General features: G+C 39.2%; 1 protein-coding gene across 2 annotated transcripts in view; it reads right to left on the bottom strand.

The window, feature by feature from the left end:
• Positions 1-5654: 5654 nt before the first annotated feature.
• Positions 5655-13555, bottom strand: part of CD96 (CD96 molecule) — an 89094-nt gene continuing 81193 nt past the window's right edge. Inside the window, exons 11-14 of one of the 2 annotated variants that reach the window (XM_027581788.1) lie at positions 12134-12196; positions 11264-11353; positions 8185-8308; positions 5655-6059 (exon numbers count right to left, since the gene is read on the bottom strand). In XM_027581788.1, coding sequence (XP_027437589.1) covers positions 5951-6059; positions 8185-8308; positions 11264-11353; positions 12134-12196 — 386 coding nt within the window. In that variant the 3' untranslated portion in view covers positions 5655-5950. Of the gene's footprint in view, positions 6060-8184; positions 8309-11263; positions 11354-12133; positions 12200-13555 lie in introns of both variants that reach the window. The other variant, XM_027581787.1, reaches the window with a different exon arrangement.

Below are 13555 nucleotides of genomic sequence, written 5' to 3' on the forward strand. Positions count from 1 at the left end.
CAGAGAGAGAGAACCCAAGCAGGGGGAGCGGCAGGCAGAGGGAGAAGCAGGTTCCCCGCTGAGCAAGGAGCCTGAGATCATGACCTGAGCCAAAGGCAGATGCTTAACCGACTGAATGACCCAGGCGTCGCTGGACATATATTTGTAAAGTTACATTTGTAGTAGTAGTTACAGTATGTATGTGTGATGACTACAGTATATATTATAGCACATGTATATATGTATATGTACCATAGTATGTGTACACATATAACTAGTTATAACATCTATATACTACAATAATGTATGTATGTACATATATATATATAAATATAGATATGCACACACATATTATGTGTAAACATATAGTTAAGGAACTATACCATTTTCTCAAGAGTTTTTGTTAGGAATGGGCACTGGATTTTGCCAAAGGCCTCGTAATCATCTTCATCTTTTAAGATTAATTGTATGCTTTTCCTCCGAAGCCCTATTTATATGGTAAATTATATTACGAGATTTTCTGTTATTGAACCCTTCTCACATTCTTGGTATACATAATTTTTAGGTAAGGTTTTCAAGTCCCAATACTATGTCTCAGTGCTTTTTGTCTCTACTGATCTTGTCTCTCTGAAACCTTTTGAAAATATTACACTCTGTCTCTGAAATGATACCTTCTTCTTTGTTTCTCTTCCTTGCCCATACTTTTATTTTCATATGTATTTATTTGTTTAAATGTCTGTCTCTCCCATTAAACTCTACACTCACTGAGGGTATGGAGGGTGTGGTTCTTATTTTTTAGATCAGTTTCTTGAATGTGGAATCCATAAGCCCTAAATGGCTATTCAAAAGAGGTACTCGGGAGCAGTGCTTGTCATACTCTTCTATTAACTAGCCACAGAAATGAAAATCAATTCCTATTAAAATTATGCCAGATTCAGATCTATTAGGCATCAAAGCATGTCCCTTTGAATCAGTGCAACAGCTTTATGTATAAGAAAAGTCCGATGCAACCCAATTATCTGTAAGAGTGGAATTATGCTGATCCACAAACTAGTGCAAAAATGGTTCTACCATAGATGGAATTCTCCAATCCCTTTTCCTCTTCCCATTCACCATGAACAGATATTTATGCCTTAATGAAAGAAAGTGCAGGATAGAGAGGCTAAGTCTTGAACATGGTGCCCAGGTTATCAGGTTCACCACCAAATCTCTCTTCACAATTCATGTAACTATTATTTCATGCCCTCCACTCTGCCTTCCCAGCACTGAGTATTTTCTGGTGACAACTAAATGGCGTTATTACTGTAACCAGTTTTATTTGTCAGTAGGACTTCTTTGGACAGTAAATGGGGAGTTTCTGACAGAACTCAGGGCAAATGTGCACATGTACCTGGCATTTACCAAGGGTTGCTGGATGCAGCATGTTCTCTCTCTCTTTTTTCTTTTAAAGATTGTTTATTTATTTGAGAGAGAGAGCATGCACAAGCACACGGAGCGGCAGAGGGAGAGAAGCAGTCTCCCCGCTGAGCAGGGAGCCCGATGTGAGGCTCCATCCCAGGACCCTGGGATCATGACCTGGGCCGAAGGCAGACGCTTAATGACTGAGCCACCCAGGAGCCCCCATGTTCTCTTCTTTACGTTGTGATCTTGGGTATGTTACTCTTCTCCTTTATTTTCCTCAGTGTGCCACCATATAATCAATCTCACAGAGCCTTTGAGCAGACATGAGAAGTCTGAGTGAGCAGACCAGGCAAAGAATGTAACAGAAGTTAGAAAACTACAGAGATGCCAGTTGGGGGGAAAAATTGTATTCAATCATTTCAAAAGTGTTCTCTGGCCCTGATCTTACCTAAGGTCATAGTCTCCCGCTCTCTTTGGTCATGGCTTCCGGGCCACAGCATGCTGCTTTGTTAGTAATCACAGAATCCTGGAAAAGAAGTCTCTTTGCAGAAGCTGGGAAATAAAATGTCCTGCTCTTACCATCTCATCTTGTGTTTCTCCTTGGAACATCAGCCCATTTCTGCCAGTTAATGTCTTTTTCTCCCATGGGGGAACTTTCACTCACCATTTCAGCTGTCTCTGCTGGACACTCAAGCTTTGGCTGGTCAACACAGCCATGACTGTTGTTATCAAAAACTCAGGCTCTGTACGTCAGCCCTCAGAGAACAAAGTTTCTGTATTTCTGCAGATTCAATCTTCAAGTTCAAGCCAAAGCCAACTCTCCCAAATCAGTGTGCCAAGAGGGCTGCCTTCAAGAACCTCTTGCTTGCTCAGAGCTTCTGAGACAATGCTCTTTCATTATCTCTGGCCTTGGTCAGATTCTCTAAACTTCTTTTGGCTTCTGACCTTGATTATTCTTTTTTCTTTTCTTAGTCATTTTTTTTTTTCACACTTCCTTGGCTATTCTACCCTCAGGGGTCAATTATTTCTACTTTTCTTTGTTTTCTGTCAACAATTTTTAGGCATTAAAAAATCAATATTTACTTAAATGTACACAAAACATCTCTTGTCTATAGTAAGCAGGAGACACCAAAACAATTAAATATTATGATATAATGGAGATTTATCACACCACGGACTGGAAATCAGAGATGGATTTCCATCATTTTGGCTCTATCACTTCTGATTATGTGACGTTGAGCAACTCAAATTTATATAGTATCTTAACTCCCGTTTTGTAATAGGACCTCTAATGCCCATCCTGGCAAAATGTTAATGTTTTAAAGACCTATAATGCGAAGTGAATTTGGTCAAGCCAACCATCTGCTCCTCAGTTAAAACAACACTTCTGCTGAATCAAAAGAAAAAAAAGTGACTATTTTTGACAAAGGCACATTTTATCTCTCATTCTGGGCACTTGCATATGATCCAAAATATGCCTACCTCTGGACTTGCATATGAGCCAAATTTTCATGTGAGTCAAAATATGCCTACCTCTGGACTTAACTGTATAGGTTACCTATTGCTGCAACAATGCTGTGTAACAGTTACACAATTTCAGCAGCATACAATAATATTTAATTCATGCACCTCTGAGGTAGGCTAGAGTTGGTTGGTCTAGACTGGGCTTGGCTTGGGTGGTTCTGCTTTGCTCTATGGGTCTCTCATCTTCTTGGAGCTGGCAGGCTAGCCTGAAAATGTTCTTCTCATGGTAATGGCAGAGAACCAGAATGAGTCCAATCATACAGGCACCTTTCAAGCCTTGGCTTTGTCATGCCCATGATATTCCATTGTCCAAAACAAATCACATGGCCAAGCCCAAAGTCAAGGGGTGCTCATGGTGAAGGCGGATAAGGAAGAGGATGTTTCTGAACAATAATGTCATCTAACACACTGTGCTTTGGAAATAAGTGATGAAAATGCTTACACATGGCTTCTTCTCAGTAAAAATGAAGGCGGTGATGAAGACGTCCAGAAACCTCAGGGATTAGAGTGTAGTGTTGCTATTTCTTAGGTGGGACAGAACTACATCCACCTCTGGGGAGAGGAGTTGCTGGTTTAAGACGGGTTATATGGACTTACACACAATTTTGAGGTGCAGGAGAAATGGTCATTTTAGTCAAATGAGGGAGATCAAAATCACAGCACTGCCTGAAAAGCAGATTTGTGAAAAATTCCCTCTGAACCACTGCATGAATATCCCTCCATGGGTAAGCAGCTGTTCCCTGTATTCACATTAGAGATGAATTTGCAAATGCTAACCAGAACTTATTTTTAAGACAAAATTGGGTCACTTCAAAGAGGAGCTGATATAAAAACACCATGATGTCAAAGGATAGACTGAAAAATGACATGAACTTGTGTTATACTGTAAAACTGTCCATCCCTTTACTGAAACCATCTCAACATCCTCCAACTCTGCTACTTTTACCCTAATACCTCTACTTATATTCATGTCTCCTAATGAAGCAGTAAAATAAAGCCACAATGACCTGAACACAAATTACTGATGATTAAGTTGTATTAAATAAAAATAACTACATATGAAGCAACAGTCATATATATATTATTAGTCTTATATATTTCTTGAGAATTAATGAGGAATCGAGGGTAATTAAGGCAGACAAACATTAGTTTATTTTTCGATTCATTGGGCTGTATTGGTTATCTATTACTGTGTAACATATTATACCTAAAGTCAGTGGTGTTAAGTAATATTTGTTATTTGTTGACAGGTGGCCCTCCAAATAGGGCTGCTTGAGTGTCCTCACATCATGGCAAATAGATTCTTCCAGAGAGAGTGATCCAAGAGAGACCAAGGCAGAAGCTACCATGTACCTTGTGACCTAGCCTTGGAAGTCATAGTCTGGTGACTTCTGCATATCTTACTGGTTACACTGGGCCTGCAACTGGTCCTCACAAGACTGTACAAGTGCACGGCCCTGGATTGGAATATCTCCTTAAATTTTATACCCTAGGTGTCTTCCTTGCCTTACCCTAGTCCTGGCCAGCTATATATGTCAGTTGCATTCACTATCAGAGGGGACTCTATAAAAGGCAAGAATCATGACAGACACATTAGAGGCTGGTCACCACAAGAAATAAGTACCTAACCGAGATTGTGATTGATGAGAAGGGACCTCCACTGGTTTCAGCAGTTCTCAACTTCGGCTGAACTCTCGAATCACCTGGATGTGCTGATGCCTGGGCCTCACTCCACAGGGATTCTGATTTCATTGTTCTGGGGTGGGACAGTCCTGATGTTCAAAAAAACTCAAAAAACTCTCCAACTTATTCACACATGTAGTCAGGGATAAGTACACCGCAAATGAATAAATGTTCCTTTTGAGACTAAAGTCGGTACAGCATTTGCCTGTCATATCTGACAGCAACATCCATTGCTCCTTCCTCGGGCAGGGGTGTTTGGGTGGTTTAGAGGAACAGGAGCATCAGTAATTTATTCACTTAGGAATTCTCGGTGAATACGGAACAGGTTTGGCTAGCTAGGTTTTGTCTCCATTACCTATACATTCCGTTTGAACTATTTTTGTAAAAGATTGGTAGGAGCAGAGTTACTTCATCAATGCTAGAATGACTTGAGCCTGTGTTTATTTCAAGACAGATAAAAACATGCAGATTGGATGAACAGAAGAGTGCCCAGATGAAAAAGAGAATGATGGGAATTACAGGGTTGGATTGGGGCTAGGTTGCCTGTTTATTCATGTAACAGTTTGGTAATAGTTTGATGTACCCATGCGCACACACACACCCTCACACACACACAGAGGTAAAGCTGAGGATGAGACCACTCTTAGTTCACATCATGTAGAGGCCAATGAAATGTTACCTATGTCTACTAGGCTACTTGGTTGTTGGCTAGTTTTCCCTTTGACCCCTCCTCACTCCATGGGGCAGGAGGCTGGGCAGAACATGGTGGGAGGAAGGGGGACTGGGACTGGTGTCTTGTGCAAAGTATTAGGATTTTCTCTAGTGAAAAGAAGCAAAATATTTTCAGTACAAAGACTACTTGCACTTATTTGGAACTCTTGCTAGAACTTTCACATTTTCTTCTTTTTGTAATTTTCCTAGGGAATGCAACAAACCTCAGAGATGATCATACTTTTGGCAAATAGTTTAGAATGTTGGCAGATGCCCAAATAGAAGAGGATCAGGCATGGACACATGCTTGAAACCACTGTCATCACCTCAGTCAGAGAACTAAAATGAAAAATAAAAACACTGCAAGTACTTTTTAATAACAGCACCCTAATTTGCACTTTTTACATAAGCAAGAACATTCCTACATTTCGCACTGGGTATGAGCAGAGCATGACTTCACCTCTAATTCTTGCTCAATTTCAGGCATGTGCAGATGAAAGAGGCTGAGTTGCTGGGAAAACAGGTCATTCACTTCTGACATCCACTGCAGCTGCCGTACAGGCTTGGCTAGAGGGCAATTATATTAATAAAGCACGATATCCACCTTCTCACAGGATTCTAGCAGAATTCTATATGGCAAAGTCTCAAGGGGCTAGAGTGTCTCCATCTCATGACAAGGCAGATCACTTCCAATGGACTCTTGAATGCAAGTGTACTTGATGGGAGGTGGAGGTGGCTTGAAAGGCGGGGGTCTTTCCATGCTAGGAACAAAGGGAGGATTTTCAATGCGAAGAATGTGAGGCAGTGACTCAAGGAAACAGAGAAAGAGACATGCCCACCAGTCCCCCCAGAATTTTTCTGTCTGCTGATTAGCTGTGTTATGATAATATCATTAATTAATATTTATATGATATTTTATAGTTTGCAAAGCATTTTTATCATAACATTATTTAATTTGTATCTAGGGATTGGACATTATTGTCACCATTCTACAGATAATACTGAGGCTCAGAGGTCTTCAGCAACTTGCCAAAGAGAACCAGACCAGCAATTCTGGTCTTTTAACCAGAACCCATATTCTCCATGGAAACTGCCTCCTAATAGAAGTGTTCCTCTTATGTGGGTTAAAACACTCCTCCAGAGACAAAATTTTTAAATTCTGGGACTAAAGACTGAAGGTTTTCAAATAATCCCTTTGCCAACTTTACCCCCAGCCTTCACCCACACATTTACTGTATACTGTGAGGATAGGGTTGAGGTGGGAAAAAAAGCTCTTCTAGATCCTTGAATTGGTTGATACTGGATGGTTAATGCAGGAATCCCTTACATTTGAATCAGCAAACATTCTTAAAATCATCTTTATCTAAAGTACTGTTCTACGTTAGCACAACTCATCCCTTTGTCTGAAATGCATCAGGCATATGTGTGAGTTTGGGATTTAGTTGTACAAATATTCCAGCTCTCTTGATATCAAGACACCAGAAATTCATCTGTGAGCAGATTTCTGTCCTTGACTCAAACATTTCCACCCCTTGTTGGTTAATCCATAGCACCTTAATTTCTCCAGAGAGATAGAGATGGACATGGACATGGAGAAGGACACACACACACACACACACACACACACACACACAGAAGAGAGAGAGAGAGAGAGATTCTCATCTCTATATAACACAAACACTTGAATACAGAATAAAAAAAATCAATTCAAAATTTCAGATTCCCATTTTCTTATTTTAATAAAAATATCTAATGCCTATTACCTGTTTTTTCTGATGCTTCGATGCAGACAATATATTTCAACAGGTAGATAAAATTCTAAGAAATTTGCACTTCTGTTTTTTCAGGGAAATTATGAAGTCCTCCAGGTCATATGGTAGCCAAAGTGTAGTCCTTGGACGAGAGTCCAGAATTTCAGACTACTGCTTTAGCGTGTTTTTTTAAGATTTATTTATTTGACAGAGAGAGCACAAGCAGAGGGAGAGAGAAGGAGATGCAGGCTCCCTGCTGAGCAAGGAGCCCGATGTGGGACTCAATTCCAGGACCCTGGGAACATGACCCAGGCTGAAGGCAGTCGCTTAACTGACTGAGCCCCCCAGGCGTCCCTAGCGTTTTGTTTTTCACCACTAACATTCGCTGCACAGCGGTTATGGAGTCTTAGAGGACACTCTAAGTCGAAGGTACTGCACAGTGGTCACTGGCATCTTAGAGAGTAGCAGCAGGAGTGGAAGAGTAGCTCTGCATGCTGTAGGGGTCTCCTCCAGTCATGGTCTACTCTGGATCCAAAATAGCCAAGTCAGAAGAGCGAGGCTTAATCTGACAAGTCATTTCAGATTGCGGAGTGGAGGGAAAAGAATTTTGGAAAATATTTCAATAAGACAAAGGAGGGGTAACCCACTGTTGACTTTCTTTTGTCCTTGGGGAAAAAGGAAAAGTCTAGTAAAAGCTCATTCTGCTGAAAAGCAGCTAGAGTTTCTTAAAATTACCCTTCTCACTCCGTTTCACACTTGAGCATCTGGGCCCAGGTGGGCCCAGGCAGTTCAGAGATGCATGAACATGAAACAGTAAGGAAGATTAAAAAAAAAAAAAATCAGTTTTAGTGTTTGAGGTGAAGCAAGGCTCAGTTCTCATTTCATGCCCACTGACTTGTTCCATCTGATGAACGTCAGAGACTGAACAAGCAGAGGGGGACACTGAGTCAGAGGTTGCACAACTCATCCCAGCTGGGTGGTGCTGGGCAAGCTGTGGAGCTTCTCTGAGCTTCTCTGAGCGCCCTTTCCTCAGTTCTATGTGAGAACTCCATATAGGAGTGATATTTAAAGTGCTGAGTGAATGTGTTGTACTGAAAAAGTGTCTCTGTTCCTGCAGATTCAGGATTATACTCACATTTCCTTCTGGTATTGACACCATTTTCTTACTCCAACACCAAACAATGCTATGCAGAAAGAGAGCAAAGCTGCTACAATCACCGGCCAGGACATTCCATCTTTAGGTTTATTGGCCACAATACCTGCAAAGGGCATAAAGAGAGATGAACTTTAATTCCAAACTTTGGCAATTCGAAAACAGGATGAATTGAACTATCTCTCTTACCTGTTTTCTCCAAGGGCCATCACTGACCACAGTCATGCTCTGGGATCGTATCTATGCCTTGTTCTCACTTCTGTTTTTGCATGTCTGCAGTTACTTTTTATGTGAATGTCTTTCTTGTTAGAATGTTCCAGAATGAATCTTTTTTTTTTTCTTTCATTTTCCCAAGGTCCTGGACAATCCCTGGCACATGATGGCCAATGAAATGTCATTTGTAAGAATGAATAAATAAAAGGAGTAAGCTCTAAATCTGTATTCCAAATTTACTCCAGTAAAGGAAACTTTATATGTGAAATAATGGCCTAGCTTTGATTCTCTTATTTTTTAAGGAGCCATTAAATGCTTTATGGAATGTTAGTGTATTAGGAGGAGGAAGAAAGAGTAAAAAGCATTATAACACTATAACATTCCAGTGCCCTGAAAATCCCAAACTGAAAAGTCCTGGCTACTACGTATTGAGTTGTAGTGCTCAAAAGATCATCATCCAAGACTTTTCATTTGGATGTCATTCGAGGAATGATATCCAGAATAGAGATTTTTCTAATCCTTCTACCACCTCCCCGTTTTTTCTTTCTTTCCCCTTTTACACATTTCAGCAATAGAAAGGAGAGAAGTGACAAAAGGGGTAAAACTGAAACCAGTTATTTTGCTCTTTCCATGGTGTGCAAAGGGAGGAAGTCAAAAGTAAAGGGCTATGAGAAATTATATTGGTGGGTGATAAATGGACTGATTTTTCTTACCCCTTCTGATTATATCCACACTCAATTCATTCATTGCATTTCTAGCATTTGTACACCAAGTCAAACTGTGTGAATCAAAGACTTTCAGTTATTGTTGATTTTAGACCAGAGGCCATGTAAATATCATATTCTGGACTGTTTTACCTTTTTTCTAACATGAAGGAAGAATTAAGAAAATTAACTCTCTTAGGAAATAAGGTTGTCAAATTCTACTGCAGGGAATACAAGGGAATGTTTATAATTACACAGTTACTTAATATTTTCCTTTTTAAAAGGGCTGACTTCAGATGCCAGCTATCCATATTAGAGGCAATAACTTTTAATAGTTAATTATGTATCTCACTGGAATTTTCTATGTATATATAAACATATATATGTATCATGCACATATATCTCTTTTTCTTAGAAATGGGGGCAATACATATTGTTCTGTCCCTTGCGTCTTTTTTTTAAAAAATGCTCTTGGAATACTTTCCACGAAAGTGCGTAGAGATTTACCTCCTTTGATTAAATGAGTGGCTAGTTCCCCAATGCATAGATGTATCCTGGTTTATTTAATTCCTCTCTTAATGTTCGAGGGTTAAATTGTTTCAGGCTTTTGTTATTTCTAACAACACCCCAGTGAAATTCCTTATACATTATGGGTAGATCTTTAGCTCTTCAGATTATGTAGCTCATTTGGGCAAAAAGTCCATTTTGTATCAAAATTATCTGGATTTTCTTTTATTGTTTCAACTAGATTGTGAACTGTTTGTAGGTGGAGACTAGGTTTTTATTTTCTTTTATTGCCTCATATTTATTATAGTGCTTTTCATAAAGCAAAGTTTCAAAATCCATAGGCCAAAAAAAGTGGATTCAAAATATTAGTTACCAAATCTTTTCTATGTTTAACATAGGTTGGATCACAGCAATATGATGTTGTCATGTTTATAACACTTATCCAGACACTTGGGGTCTTTCTGATGCTCACCCAACATCAGCCTAGTCCAAGCAGATGCTCAGTACTCTGTAAGTCCACATAGTCCTATAATACATAACCATGTGCTATGTGGTATGTGCAGGTGACTAGTTCACACTAGTTCATGGTAGTAGTGGAACTGTGAAAGACTAGAGTATCATGATCATAAAAGAAACAACCATACAGATGGTCAACCCAAGCCTACACAAAGTTCTGTTTTAGTCAAGTCAAAATTTACTAGGCTCTACACTGGTAACATGGTGTGATATAACATTTTACCCCTAAAGTTTCAGAGAAATAAAAGAACAAAGGTTTTAAATGGGTTTTACATCAATGCTTAAAATTTTTCTCCCTACCACATACAGAAAATGAGGCCATTGACTTCAGGAATATCCTAGTGGAGAAGCAGAGCTCCAGTCTTGTCCCTTCTCTGAACTAGGCAGTTTTTTAAGGCACCAATATCTGAAAGGCATTGGTAGAACTTCAGTTTGTTCTATTGGCATGTTGTATGCAGGATGATGCTCCAAAGATCTGAGGACTAGATGACCTTTGATATAGAATAAGCTGAGTATTCAAGTGGAGTGTTCACCAGTCAAGAGAACACCCCCTGAAGTGAAAGAGTTGATTATGTCTCTGAACTTACAATCAAGACCTGGGTTGGGAGGGTCTTGACCTCTTATGATATAAAACAAGAAATTATATTCAGTACTGACAAAATTTTATTAGTTTAATTATGGAAATACTCTTTGTTCCAACAATCTTTCTTGTCTCAGATAGATTTTCATAGGATAGAATGTTTCTCACTGCTTTTCACCTGGCTGATTTTTATTCATTTTTCAGATTTTAACTTAAGTAGATCTTTAGAGGCTCCTTTACTGTTGCCAGTTAAAATTAGATCTTTCTGTTACATTCTGACAGTATCTTATACTATATCATAGCATCTGTTACAAATAAATTTGATTATATGATTACTTACTTATGTATATTATCTTCAATAGATTATAATCCTCAGAAGGCCTGTGTTTTCAAGGTCTCCTCTGTATACAAAACAAGAAAGATCTACTTCTTTCACAGTGTATACCCAATAACTGGTACAGTGTCTGGCAAATGGTAGGTACTCAACAAATATTCGTTGAGTGAATAAAACACAAAATTTAGAAAAAAGTAAATGACTCACCAGTGATATGGATGTGAATATTTTTTGTCGATCCAGTGGCATGTGTGGGAACCTCTGAAAATGTTCTGGTTGTGCTGGTGAAGACATCACCTAGGGATATACAAGGGATATCTGAACTGATCCTAATAGCCATCTCAAACCAATTAAGTGGTGTAAAATCATGATTGGATTTCACTTGCTATTAGGAAGAGCTCAATTTTAATGGCCTAAATGCTCCTACAGTACTATGCATACAGTTTACTAAGGACCAATTTACAGCAAGGCTTGGACCTTAGAATCTAATAACTACCAAAGAAGTGAAACTCTCTATTGGTTTAAAGAAGAAAAGAGACGTTGTACAGCACACATAACAAAACAGTATCTGCTAAAGAATCCCCATGAGAAATTTAAGTGGTTATGGGAAAATGTCTTATGTTGGTGCCATAGAAAAATGGGCCCTTTCTTATTCTCCCAGGGTATCTATCAGAGATTCAGCCAATCAAATGCCAATTCTCCCACTATAATGTGTTTGATAAGGTCAATAAAACTTCCTTTGCAACATTTTAGTAGACAAATCCGTGTTGACAAATCATCTCAATTTCTAGTGAAAATGCAATTTTAATGTATTTAATTAGCCAAGAAATGCTATTTTGTAGATTTCATTTTGAAATAAAAGAGAAGGAAAAAAATCGAGGACTTGGTCTCTGACTAGCTTCTTTGAGTGACTGTGGCTGGGAAAAATTTTGGTTTTATTCATTGTCATTTTCATCATCAAGGTGTACTTTTCAATACCTATCTGAGATCGGTTTCTTACCAGTTCTTGTTTTTCCACCTTTGCCCAAAAGCAGACCACTATCTTCCCTGACCCTAAATCTCCCCCCAAGTACTCACCATGAATTGTTGAGCGTGCACCTGAGGGGGATGAAGTATATGTTTCACTGGGCATCCATGAAGCTGCTAAAGAAGATATTAGAAGAGTCAACCTGTATAAGACTAGTTATTTTATTGTCTCTTCTTGACTTTTAATTGAATCTAATAATTTGTAGTAAAATAATAAAATGAAAAAAAGGTTATTAATGAATATGTAAAGCAAAATCACTGAACTATTCTGCTGCACACATTAGAATGTCCCAAAATAAAGTGGGAGTTGAGGGAAAACTTGTGATCCTGATGTCTCCAGTAGGGGAGGTTTTGATTATAGCCACTTAGAAGCAGGAAGAAGAAATGGAAGCAAAACACTAGGAGAGGTTTCTCTAGCCAGAGAGAGTGTGTTGTGACTATTCTCCTGTCCATCCAATACATGGGAGAGAATGAAAGTCCAGGTGTGTTATGGTGGCCTTTAGTCAAGCAAAGGTGCCAAAAGGACTCTGAAGACCTTGGTAGAACATGCATGAGGGAACAAAACAGTTTGTACTTGTGGATAAGCTGATATTTTTGTTTGGCTATGACAACTGAACTGTGTCAACAGTGAATTTTCAGACCCCTCTAGTCATAGGCCTTGCTAGCTGCTGTGCTGAGTTGTCCTGATGGATTCAGAAGCAAACCTTCCCCTTCAGTGGATGGCAGCAAACTCAGGCAGTACCTATAGCTTTTGGAGTAGATCTATCAACTGATTTTGTTTAGTTCCCCATCTCTGACAAGAAAGTTCCACTTCTTGGCGGCTCTGCATTTCTGTATTTGATAACAGGCCTATACTGTAGTATAAAGGAAAAGAGCTATAGTTACACGTAGTTGTGATCAGTAGAAAAACATTATGCTCATTTATTTAAAACATTAGCATGCATGATTTTCCAAGTTAAATGCTTTCTTGTGTGTCAAGACCAAAACAAATAAGCAAAACCAAACCGTACCAAAACAAACATTGAAAAAACCCCCCAAAACCAAAAACCCTTAGTCCTCCCCTTTCTTGGTTTCTCCCTAGATGCCGATGGCAGTTGCAGCTGTAGACATTATCAGGCCCTTCAGGAGAGGTATAACTCCATGCTTTCCAGGGACTGCTCACAGTACAGTCTGCCATAGCCAATCGACTTGGGATCACCCCAGAGGTAAGGGCAGTTTTATACATAGCTATTTTGAATCTGACTAGGTCAGGGAGATGTTCTTATTTTCAGTATAATTATCTGACCCTGAACATGTGATCTTCTACTTTTTGTTGGTGCTGTTCTAGACAGAATACCAAGGTCAACAGATGATGGACTGAGTGTTTCAAAAGCCCATTTTTAAAGGCTAAGCCTTAATGGTGGAGATTTGACTAACAAAGAACAACAACTAATAAAAAATAAATTGGGACTAGGCCTGGATTTAGGTAAAATT

This window comes from Zalophus californianus, chromosome 1 (assembly GCF_009762305.2).
Source record: "Zalophus californianus isolate mZalCal1 chromosome 1, mZalCal1.pri.v2, whole genome shotgun sequence".
Lineage (NCBI taxonomy): Eukaryota > Metazoa > Chordata > Mammalia > Carnivora > Otariidae > Zalophus > Zalophus californianus.